Source organism: Saccoglossus kowalevskii, chromosome 15 (genome assembly GCF_978046115.1).
Source record: "Saccoglossus kowalevskii chromosome 15, keSacKowa6.1, whole genome shotgun sequence".
In the NCBI taxonomy this organism is placed as follows: domain Eukaryota; kingdom Metazoa; phylum Hemichordata; class Enteropneusta; family Harrimaniidae; genus Saccoglossus; species Saccoglossus kowalevskii.
The window spans coordinates 15352419-15365719 of record NC_140655.1 but is presented as its reverse complement, the minus strand read 5'-3'; the positions used below and the strand labels follow the sequence as shown (position 1 = coordinate 15365719).

Genomic DNA, 13301 nt, shown 5'->3' with positions numbered 1-13301 from the left:
TATTTCTACTTTTATTACAAAAATAGTTGGTTATTAAGGCTGGCTTATAATGAATTTCATATGCATATGTTTGCAATTATGAGCAGAGTGTGGGTGGTATCAGTCAGTGCATATTCAAGAAATGATACGCATGGCAAGACAAATACACCTGGAAGGGTAGGAAACGATGTAATCATTCCTAATAGTCAGCAAACAGAACTGATTTACACGGAAGATTCCATGTCAGATATTACAGTAGATTCACAATTGTTTGACATTTGACTAACTGATATATTTACATTTAGTCTACAGGTTTCATGTATATACAGTGTATTCGTACCTTTGGGACCATACAATATAGAAAATATTAAAATCTGTATTCATACCTTTGGGATTATAAAATATAGCTGATATAAAGACTAAGTCTCCAGGTTTCATATCTTCTTCTTTCTCGATAGTAATTGGCAATGTATCGTACTGATACGCTTGGTTCCACAGACCGATATTAAAACCAAAATCTTCTTTTAAGTCACGTAGTACTTGGCGTGTCAGAGCACAACAATCAAGAAAAAGAGGAGCATCATACATTGGAGCTGGAATATAAACGAAAAAAAGTCATCACGAATGTCGCAGTGCTCTCTGTTCTTGTACATTGATTAATACATAACAAATGAAATGTCTGCATTTATATGTTCCTTTTTGATCAAGTGCATGTCCCAGTTCTTCTGAAATGAACTACATAATGACTGCAAGACAATTTAACATGTGCGAGTTTCTAACGTCTATGTTGAAAAAATGTGTAAATTCACTATTGCTATCAATTCGGGAATAAAGATATCAGGTAATGAGTATGGTAATACGGATACAGTATTGCATGTTGTCATATGTCATGAGTATGGAAATACGGATACAGTATTGCATGTTGTCATACAAGGTATTGGTAATGAGTATGGTAATACGGATACAGTATTGCATGTTGCCATATTAGGTATTGGTAATGAGTATGGTAATACGGATACAGTATTGCATGTTGTCATACAAGGTATTGGTAATGAGTATGGTAATATGGATACAGTATTGCATGTTGTCATATATAGGGTATTGGTAATGAGTATGGTAATACGGATACAGTATTGCATGTTGTCATAAAAGGTATTGGTAATGAGTATGGTAATACGGATACAGTATTACATGTTGTCATACAAGGTATTGGTAATGAGTATGGTAATATGGATACAGTATTGCATGTTGTCATATATAGGGTATTGGTAATGAGTATGGTAATACGGATACAGTATTGCATGTTGTCATATAAGGTATTGGTAATGAGTATGGTAATACAGCATTGCATGTTGTAATATACAATGTAAGGTATTGGTCATGAGTATGGTAATACGGATACAGTATTGCATGTTGTCATACAAGGTATTGGTAATGAGTATGGTAATACGGATACAGTATTGCATGTTGTCATACAAGGTATTGGTAATGAGTATGGTAATACGGTATTGCATGTTGCCATATTAGGTATTGGTAATGAGTATTGTAATATGGATACAGTATTGCATGTTGTCATACAAGGTATTGGTAATGAGTATGGTAATATGGATACAGTATTGCATGTTACCATATAAGGTATTGGTAATGAGTATGGTAATACGGATACAGTATTGCATGTTGCCATATTACGTATTGGTAATGAGTATGGTAATACGGATACAGTATTGCATGTTGCCATATTAGGTATTGGTAATGAGTATGGTAATACGGATACAGTATTGCATGTTGTCATACAAGGCATTGGTAATGAGTATGGTAATATGGATACAGTATTGCATGTTGCCATATTAGGTATTGGTAATGAGTATGGTGATACGGATACAGTATTGCATGTTGTCATACAAGGTATTGGTAATGAGTATGGTAATACGGATACAGTATTGCATGTTGCCATACAATGTATTGGTAATGAGTATTGTAATACGGACACAGTATTGCATGTTGTCATAAAAGGTATTGGTAATGAGTATGGTAATACAGACACAGTATTGCATGTTGTCATACAAGGTATTGGTAATGAGTATTGTAATACGGATACAGTATTGCATGTTGCCATACAATGTATTGGTAATGATTATGGTAATACGGTATTGCATGTTGCCATATTAGGTATTGGTAATGAGTATTGTAAGACGGATACAGTATTGCATGTTGTCATACAAGGTATTGGTAATGAGTATGGTAATACGATATTGCATGTTGCCATATTAGGTATTGGTAATGAGTATTGTAATACGGATACAGTATTGCATGTTGCCATATTAGGTATTGGTAATGAGTATGGTAATACGGATACAGTATTGCATGTTGCCATATTAGGTATTGGTAATGAGTATGGTAATACGGATACAGTATTGCATGTTGCCATACAATGTATTGGTAATGAGTATGGTAATACGGACACAGTATTGCATGTTGCCATACAATGTATTGGTAATGAGTATGGTAATACGGATACAGTATTGCATGTTGCCATATTAGGTATTGGTAATGAGTATGGTAATACGGATACAGTATTGCATGTTGCCATATTAGGTATTGGTAATGAGTATGGTAATACGGATACAGTATTGCATGTTGCCATATTAGGTATTGGTAATGAGTATGGTAATACGGATACAGTATTGCATGTTGTCATAAAAGGTATTGGTAATGATTATGGTAATACAGTATTGCATGTTGCCATATTAGGTATTGGTAATGAGTATGGTAATACGGATACAGTATTGCATGTTGTCATAAAAGGTATTGATAATGAGTATGGTAATACGGATACAGTATTGCATGTTGTCATATACAAGGTATTGGTAATTAATGAGCACCTTAAATAAGCAGGAAAAACATGAAATAGATGTGGTAATACATAATACAAGAGGAGGTCTCTTGTTTCCATGACAACAAATTAGATGCAGATTCCCCTACAGCATTGTACACCTAAACTCAGCAACCCTTTTTAAATAATCCATAAATGAACAGTGTTAATTAAAAGTAATTGAAAAAAGGTCATTTCTAGGATAAAAAAACAGCAGTATGTAGTGTATGGTGTATGTGTAAGTAAAAGCCTTATTAGAATATTCAGGAAATATTTTTCACAAAACGTTTTCACAAAATAGATAGATAGATAGACAGATAGATACACATTGATTGCAATGCCCAAGTCTCATAGACTTAACAAATCTGGTAACATGTACGTTGGTTCGAAATTAACAGCAAAAAAATAAAATTGTGGAGCAATTTCGATATTTTGGGTGAATATTGATACCCATATATATATATTGTGCAGAATTTGATACAGTGATACAGTGAAACTGAAATACAATGTACCATTATTAAAATGTTATATTCTGTTTGAGCAGAAGGGCTTTATGGTAATATCTATTATGGTAATATTATGGTAATACTAAACTTAGTAATCAGAGTCATCATGAGTTGGTGTAGTGTGTTCAGTATGTCTAATACTATTAAAACAAAGTCAACAGACAGCATAATGTGTTCAGCTGACAGTCAGAACTGGTGTAATGTGTTCAGCTGACAGTCAACACTAAGTAATGTGTTCAGCTGACAGTCAGTACTGGTGTAATGTGTTCAGCTGACAGTCAACACTATGTCATGTGTTCAGCTGACAGTCAGCACTGGTGTAATGTGTTCAGCTGACAGTCAACACTATGTCATGTGTTCAGCTGACAGTCAGCACTGGTGTAATGTGTTCAGCTGACAGTCAGCACTGGTGTAATGTGTTCAGCTGACAGTCAGCACTGGTGTAATGTGTTCAGCTGACAGTCAGAACTGGTGTAATGTGTTCAGCTGACAGTCAGAACTGGTGTAATGTGTTCAGCTGACAGTCAGAACTGGTGTAATGTGTTCAGCTGACAGTCAACACTGGTGTAATGTGTTCAGCTGACAGTCAACACTGGTGTAATGTGTTCAGCTGACAGTCAGCACTGGTGCAATGTGTTCAGCTGACAGTCAACACTATGTCATGTATTCAGCTGACAGTCAGCACTGGTGTAATGTGTTCAGCTGACAGTCAGTACTGGTGTAATGTGTTCAGCTGACAGTCAACACTATGTCATGTGTTCAGCTGAAAGCCAGCACTCGTGTAATGTGTTCAGCTGACAGTCAGCACTATGTCATGTGTTCAGCTGACAGCCAGCACTCGTGTAATGTGTTCAGCTGACAGTCAACACTATGTCATGTGTTCAGCTGACAGTCAGCACTGGTGTAATGTGTTCAGCTGACAGTCAGCACTGGTGTAATGTGTTCAGCTGACAGTCAGAACTGGTGTAATGTGTTCAGCTGACAGTCAACACTGGTGTAATGTGTTCAGCTGACAGTCAACACTGGTGTAATGTGTTCAGCTGACAGTCAGCACTGGTGCAATGTGTTCAGCTGACAGTCAACACTATGTCATGTGTTCAGCTGACAGTCAGCACTGGTGTAATGTGTTCAGCTGACAGTCAGAACTGGTGTAATGTGTTCAGCTGACAGTCAACACTGGTGTAATGTGTTCAGCTGACAGTCAACACTGGTGTAATGTGTTCAGCTGACAGTCAGCACTGGTGCAATGTGTTCAGCTGACAGTCAACACTATGTCATGTGTTCAGCTGACAGTCAGCACTGGTGTAATGTGTTCAGCTGACAGTCAACACTGGTGTAATGTGTTCAGCTGACAGTCAACACTGGTGTAATGTGTTCAGCTGAGAGTCAACACTGGTGTAATGTGTTCAGCTGAGAGTCAACACTGGGGTAATGTGTTCAGCTGACAGTCAGCACTGGTGCAATGTGTTCAGCTGACAGTCAACACTGGTGTAATGTGTTCAGCTGACAGTCAACACTGGGGTAATGTGTTCAGCTGACAGTCAACACTGGGGTAATGTGTTCAGCTGACAGTCAGCACTGGTGTAATGTGTTCAGCTGACAGTCAACACTGGTGTAATGTGTTCAGCTGACAGCCAGCACTGGTGTAATGTGCTCAGCTGACAGTCAGCACTGGTGTAATGTGTTCAGCTGACAGTCAACACTGGTGTAATGTGTTCAGCTGACAGTCAACACTGGTGTAATGTGTTCAGCTGACAGTCAACACTGGGGTAATGTGTTCAGCTGACAGTCAGCACTGGTGTAATGTGTTCAGCTGACAGCCAGCACTGGTGTAATGTGTTCAGCTGACAATCAACACTGGTGTAATGTGTTCAGCTGACAGTCAACACTGGTGTAATGTGTTCAGCTGACAGTCAACACTGGTGTAATGTGTTCAGCTGACAGCCAGCACTGGTGTAATGTGTTCAGCTGACAGTCAACACTGGTGTAATGTGTTCAGCTGACAGTCAACACTGGGGTAATGTGTTCAGCTGACAGTCAGCACTGGTGTAATGTGTTCAGCTGACAGTCAACACTGGGGTAATGTGTTCAGCTGACAGTCAGCACTGGTGTAATGTGTTCAGCTGACAGTCAGCACTGGTGTAATGTGTTCAGCTGACAGTCAGCACTGGTGTAATGTGTTCAGCTGACAGTCAGCACTGGTGTAATGTGTTCAGCTGACAGTCAACACTGGTGTAATGTGTTCAGCTGACAGTCAGCACTGGTGTAATGTGTTCAGCTGACAGTCAACACTAGTGTAATGTGTTCAGCTGACAGTCAACACTATGTCATGTGTTCAGCTGACAGTCAGCACTGGTGTAATGTGTTCAGGTGAAAGCCAGCACTGGTGTATTGTGTTCAGCTGAAAGTCAACACTGTAGAAATGTGTTCAGCTTGGCTGCATTTCCTCACTTCATTGATATATCTTATGGGGTTGTGATTTATTACTCAGTAAATGCGCACACACACACATGTACATGTTTGACCACACTATTAACTCTACCGTTATGGTTGAGTAAGCATGCAAAGGAATACGAGACTGAGCCCCTGAGAAGAATAAAAGGAAAACCAATAAATGCTCTAAATGGAAAAAAAAGACATCACAGTACTATTATCAGGTGATGATTATCAAATCACTGACGTATAATAGCCGTCTGGCTGCAAATATATTCTATGTATATTGTTCATATTAGGGGAAACATTTTAAACTAACTACAGCAGTTCTTTAAATCATGGCAAATGAAACAGAAACATCCTGAAGATATATAGTTTAGTTCATCTTCACCAATTTTATTGAGAAATCACTGCAGCTTAACCTGAATGATGGATCATTGGTTATCGTGTTCGCCTCAAGGTTCTGGATTCATTCCCCCGAGCCGACTGTTCACTAAGCAGTACAAATCCTAGTACAGTGTTCCCTGTCTTCCAACTACAAGGTTTGATAGACTGGTATAAACTTTTAATTATCACATACAAAGAAGTAAGGAGAGACAACAGTGACTTCTGTTCTGATATGTCCTAGCACAAAAATTTATCAAAGAAAACCACTGCACTGCTGATTTCTTCACATATATAATTCAACATAAATATATTAGACTTACTTCATCAAAATACAACTTAAAGCTTTGTAAAAAGTGAGCTAAGGGTTTTCCCATATGTCCAATTTGGAAGATGAAAATGAATTAAATTTGTTGAAATAATTGGTTGGCCAGCTACGTTTCTCAACAGCATATATTGTCACGAGTTGCATACACAATATATAATTATTTTTATAATTTTAAACAATGTCCTTAGTTTTTTTTTTTAGTAATAAAAGTGTAAGATGAAAGAGTCCACAACAAAGATAATACCATCTGTGACAGGAAATTAAACTAAACTCTTCACAGGTGTGTTGAACTTAATAAAGAAGGGGATAATATTGAAGTGGAAAATAAGTGAAATTGTGATGGTGATATTTGAATTAATAACAGTAAAAGTACCTTGGAGACAGAAATGAGTAGCAATCAATTTTAATATGTGGGTGGAATATTCTATAATGTAATTGCTTTCATAATAAAAGTACTCAATTTCACTGTATGTCTTAATTATTATTATCATACCAGGGAAGGTGCGATATAATTAAGCGGCAATCAATTTTCTATTCTAACACGTACATCTTGAGAAATATAGGGTTTGGTTCTGACAAGATGCACCACTTTTTTGCATGTGGTTAAACTAATGTATCAGCAAGAACGATGGAGGTGCTCTATCCATTTTGTAATTAATTCTACTATCTATACATTAAAGTATTCTACTGTGCAATTTCTTACATATATATTGCTACTCAATTGAAAATATATAACATGTAAAAGACTGAACATATGGCACATGTAAATTGTATCAGGGATGATTGGGTCTCTATGTGTTATCACCAATAGCAGAATGCACAATCTCTGTGAGGTCAAGAAGGTTAAGCAAGAATAATTACTCACAGTGAAGATTGGCATGAGATATTACTCAGTGAAGGCTGGCATGAGATATTACTCAGTGAAGGCTGGCATGAGATGTTACTCAGTGAAGGCAGGCATGAGATATTACTCAGTGAAGGCAGGCATGAGATATTACTCAGTGAAGATTGGCATGAGATATTACTCAGGGATGGCTGGCATGAGATACATGTATTACTCATGGTGAAGGCAGGCATGAGATATTACTCAGTGAAAGCAGGCATGAGATATTACTCATAGTGAAAGCAGGCATGAGATATTACTCAGTGAAGGCAAGCATGAGATATTACTCAGTGAAAGCTGGCATGAGATATTACTCAGTGATGGCTGGCATGAGATATTACTCAGTGAAGGCTGGCATGAGATATTACTCAGGGATGGCTGGCATGTGATATTACTCAGTGATGGCTGGCATGAGATGTTACTCAGTGAAGGCTGGCATGTGATATTACTCAGTGAAAGCAGGCATGAGATATTACTCATGGTGAAGGCTGGCATGAGATATTACTCATGGTGAAGGCAGACATGAAATATTACTCAATGAAAGCAGGCATGAGATATTACTCATAGTGAAGGCAGGCATGAGATATTACTCAGTGAAAGCAGGCATGAGATATTACTCATGGTGAAGGCTGGAATGAGATACTACTCAGTGAAAACAGGCATGAGATATTACTCATAGTGAAAGCAGGCATGAAATATTACTCACAGTGAAGGCAGGCATGAGATATTACTCAGTGATGGCTGGCATGAGATATTACTCAGTGAAGGCTGGCATGAGATATTACTCAGAGATGGCTGGCATGTGATATTACTCAGTGATGGCTGGCATGAGATATTACTCAGTGAAGGCTGGCATGTGATATTACTCAGTGAAAGCAGGCATGAGATATTACTCATAGTGAAAGCAGGCATGAGATATTACTCAGTGAAGGCAAGCATGAGATATTACTCAGTGAAGGCAGGCATGAGATATTACTCAGTGAAAGCAGGCATGAGATATTACTCAGTGAAAGCAGGCCTGAGATATTACTCATAGTGAAGACAGGCATGATATATTACTCAGTGAAAGCAGGCATGAGATATTACTCAGTGAAAGCAGGCATGAAATATTACTCATAGTGAAGGCTGGAATGAGATATTACTTACAGTGAAGGCAGGCATGAGATACTACTTACAGTGAAGGCTGGCATGAGGATGCTAGTCACAGTGAAAGCTAGAACAAGATATTTATTACTCAGTGAAAGCAGGCATGAGATATTACTCACAGAGAAGGCTGGCATGTAAAATTGCTCACAGTAATCTTGCTCAAAGGCATACTAAAGTGCAATTTTGTGATTATTTTAAATACATAATAACTATTGGAATAACAGTAGTGGAGTTAACATAGAACTGTTGAACTGAGTACGAGAGTAAAATTGAGTCACTGCAACAAAGATTTAAACTTACTTCCAGGTTCGTGATATCGCCTGGCATACGGAACACCAAAGTATCGTTTGGCAGTTTCAAGAAACTTCATCCGTAATGATAGCATACGCTCTGGCTCCAACATAGATGAAAGCTGTCTCTCTTTCATAATTTTATCCACTCGAAACTCTTGCTGTAAAAGTAAAGAAATAAATATAATTAATTATAATTATTATTAATAGTAATTACTGTTTGATAGACATGACTCCTTAAGGACCCAGTCAATAGTTCACTGTTTGGAGAATTTTGCAGTTTTCCCCGACTCACAAAATCTGCTACAATTTTTCTCTCATGGAATGACAGAGGTCTACAGTATTTTACAGATGCTAGTTTATGACAGTACACACATTCACCTACAGTATATGTACATTTGTACCTAGCAAAACCACATAGTCACAATCCAATGCAACTCAAAGTGACTACTAGTAAGTTGTAAAATCTGAATTAGAAACCGTGGCTTCTATTAAAATGGTACGTACAAAGCAACAGATGCAGCTTCTATTAGAGCATGTACACATATGAGAAATGATGAATTTTTGGGCCTCAATTGTTCAAAAAGAATGAGTGCGACTTCTATTGAAGATGCAGCTTCTAATACAGATTTTACGGTAGTTTTCACTTCCATCAAATTTCGCATTTATTATAATTCAAACAGAATTTGTGGAGAAATTTATGAATATTTAGTATAATATATCCTTGTATTAGAGCTTTATTACAAATTTGATATACATGTTGCAGCTATTTTGACATCAAAATATATAGCATTGATTACAATTACGACGTTTTACTAAAAATAGAATTGGAAGTATTGGGGTGTGTGAAACTGAACAAATGTGGACATTGTGCATAGACGATTATGATATCTTTATTCAAATATGTATTCCTTCATTACAGCTTTGCAGTGATTTGTTATGAATTCAAGGGAGTTTACTAACTAAACAAAGACACTGCAAAATAATTTCAACACAACAATAGTAAAAAAAAAACCGTCTGTCACTAGTTATTGATTACTAATTCATTTGTCTGAATCAAATCAACTCATGTATATTCATAAGGTGATAATAACATAACACAACACAAATCAATGCTATTCATGCACACATGCCACAAATGTAATCTCTTTGTTTAACTTTCAACTCCACTTCCACTCACCCAAAGCATGCTACATTCATGTTACATATAGGATCTCGGCACGTGCCGAAAATTTTAATCATTTGTGTTTGCAGATGTATTTCTGCAGTTGTGTTCACGTTGGGTGGGACTCACTTGGAACCCACTCGACACATGCCAAAATCTCGCCCTCATCTGGTATTTGGCTCAAACATGGGAAACGATACGCATATAAAGATTATAATTGCTACATTAAAAATATATCCACTTGTTGTTATGGTATTTATTACGAATCATCGTGCACATGAATGGCAAAGAAGACTCGAAAAACATTTTTTTTTTCATATTGATGTAGCATTGCAAGAAAAAAAATGGTTGCACAGCACATAAATATGCATCGCTGATGACTGCATTCATTTCATTCATTACTACAGCATCTAGCTACATCGTCATGTCATACTAGTACATGTATGAATCAGTGTATGTTCTCTAAAATTCATCACCGATGGGCGTGATTTTGGTTTGTGCCATTCTTAGTGTCAAACCCAAGCATCAATAGGAACCAAGATTGTGTTTTTTTCAGCATGTGTTGACTCAGCCCGACCGTTCACACACACATTTTGGCACATGCTGGCTCAGACTGCACTTTCTTATCAATATCAATATTTCTAGAGATGAACCCCAATTTTGGAGTCAAAATTTGAGTGAATTTTCAGTTTTTACTCAGCAGATTTGGCTATTTTTGTCTCAATCTTCTGAAGGAAAGTACAGGCCACAAACCAGACTATTTTGTGATGAAAAGAGGAACCTGGTAGCGAAAAGGTTAAATTCCAACATGCATAACTACACATTAAGTGCAGTAAAAAATGCTCAGACTCAAACACAGAGTGGAGGAAACCATTTTCAAAGGAAATTCACAGATCTCAAACAGAAGAATTGTTTGAACAGTGAATTATTATTTAATTACAAACATACCATTTTATTTTGAATTTGAGCATCTTATCATGGGACTTGCGAAGTGCAATTGAGCGTTATTAATACTTTTCAATGGTTGCTGGCATAGTCATAACAAACACCGATGGCAATGTTCTTGGGAATATTTGAATGTGGCAGGTTGATGGGTAGATAGTGGTTTTGCTGATTAGTTTATTTTGCCACATGCTTTATTAGACAATGCATAAAGAAGTACACATGTCAGTGAGTATAAATGCTTGCCTGCAGCTTCTAGCAGGTTGATGTTTTCAAATAGTGTTGTCTTTAATTTAAAAGAAAGATTTGTTACGTTTGACAATAATATGTACAAGCACTTCTTCAACAGAAACAACAAAAAGCTTTCACAAGAACTCATTTAGTATTCACAAATACACGCAACTCTAACTCCACTGCAATTTGACAACCGGGGGCGGACATCAACATTTTAGTGAGAAGCTGTTCAGAAAAGTGGACTTTACTATTTGCTTCACTAATGGCCATCAATTTTAAAAAAAAATCAAAATTCATCACTTCCTACAACAGTGTGACAATATATTTCCATTAACGAGACTGAAGGTCTATGAAATGACATTTAAAGATGGCTGCCTGCTTGCCTCCATAGCAACCATGGTTGCTGTGTGATATCACACACTGAGTTCTTAATATAACTGGCAAACATTCTCATTGTCACCCGTGTAGATATTATCTGATGCTGACAAGCGAGGAGCAAGATTCCATTTCTATCTTCAATCTTTACACCTTTGCCAAATACCAGGCATATGCTCTCACTTACTAGAATCCATCACTCATCACAATCAAGAGAATCGTAACAAAGAGTCTCCAACTTTGCTTATTTACTTCACACTGACCACATAGAGAGCAGAATATATTCAAACCTTTCAGGTGGTTTAGTTTTCAATGAGGAATACAAGCTCACAGCAAAAATATTTTGTTGAAGGGAGATATGGGACTGAATTCAAGTGGTGCTTCTCCTGGGCATGACTGAGCATATGACAATGCATTATGGGAGACATATTGAAGTTTTGCATGTACTGCGCATGTAACTGAGCACATGCAATGCATTATGGGATATATTTTCAAGTTTTACATCTACTGAGCTTGTTACTGAGCATATGACAATGCATTAAAGAAAAATATATCATATTGAAAAATGTTTTTAAGCACAATTTTTAAGTCAATGAGCAAAATTTCAAGATTCTTATTAAGATATTATTATTACAAAGGAAGACAAATGCATATTAATTTACATATTTGTCATTTCATAGCTCAGACCTTCAAAATAATATACGATGTTGTTTTAAAGAAATGGCAGTTTAATTTTCATTTTCTTTGAACGTCATGTTTTGTCACATATCCCACAAAATAATGTGCATCATTTTCCTATATAATTTCAAACAATTTTGATGAAGCCCTATAGCCAATGAGAAATTACATGTATATCCATCTATTACAAAATTAACTAAGAAATAATAGAAAATTACATTAACATGTTAAAAATGATATCACTCAAATGTTGGCGGGAAATATTTTGGTGTTCAACAAGTTAGTCTATGACAAATGATAATATTAGATACCTCGTACACAATGTGTTGACTTTTAAACATTTCTGGTGCTGGGATTATAAAATCCAACTACTGGGTTATGACAATTAAATTTGGTTATGACAATTAAATCACAAACAATAGAGCAATATCGGGAGAGAAAAAAATAAAGTAAAAGTAAAGTAAAAAATCATTCCAAAAGATGAATGCCTAATAATTCATCAAATTTAGAATATAACGAGGAAATTTCTTTTTTGAAATTAAATAATTAAAAACTCAATTCATTTCATTCAGTATGAAGCCTCTACTTGATGTTTGCAATGTTTTTTTTTCTTTTATCCAAGTGTTCATAATATTATCAAAGTGTTTTCTCATGCCGTAATACTAAACTTCATTGATTTATGCTTATACGTATATTGATTTTGGGTTTCTACAAGCAATTATTTTCCATACTCAATTCAGTGCCTCAAACCTTGCTTTATAGCATTGATAGTTATACCTTGTATGTCAAAATTGATCGCATTCAGTCAATTTACTCAATTGTGCTGTATCAGGATGGATTATTAGCCGAGTTTTATTTTCGTTTATATCATTAATTGCTAAATTGCAACCCAGTGAATATATAAAGTTGATTATAGAATGTACAGTTTCCATCACAAACCAGTGAATATCAAATCCACTAAAATTATACCCAGTGAATATTTCATTTGTTTGCAGTAACAGCATGAACCACTCTCTTTGCTCTACTTTTATTCATTTTCCAGAGAAAATAGGTTAAAATGACATACCTTAATGGCAGTTTTCATTC

General features: G+C 36.4%; 1 protein-coding gene across 1 annotated transcript in view; it reads right to left on the bottom strand.

Moving 5' to 3' along the window:
* Nucleotides 1-13301, bottom strand: part of LOC144346250 (uncharacterized) — a 60609-nt gene that overhangs the window by 34942 nt on the left and 12366 nt on the right. Inside the window, exons 2-3 of the mRNA XM_085490490.1 lie at nt 8832-8982; nt 366-572 (exon numbers count right to left, since the gene is read on the bottom strand). Coding sequence (XP_085346616.1) covers nt 366-572; nt 8832-8958 — 334 coding nt within the window. The 5' untranslated portion in view covers nt 8959-8982. The remainder of the gene's footprint in view (nt 1-365; nt 573-8831; nt 8983-13301) is intronic.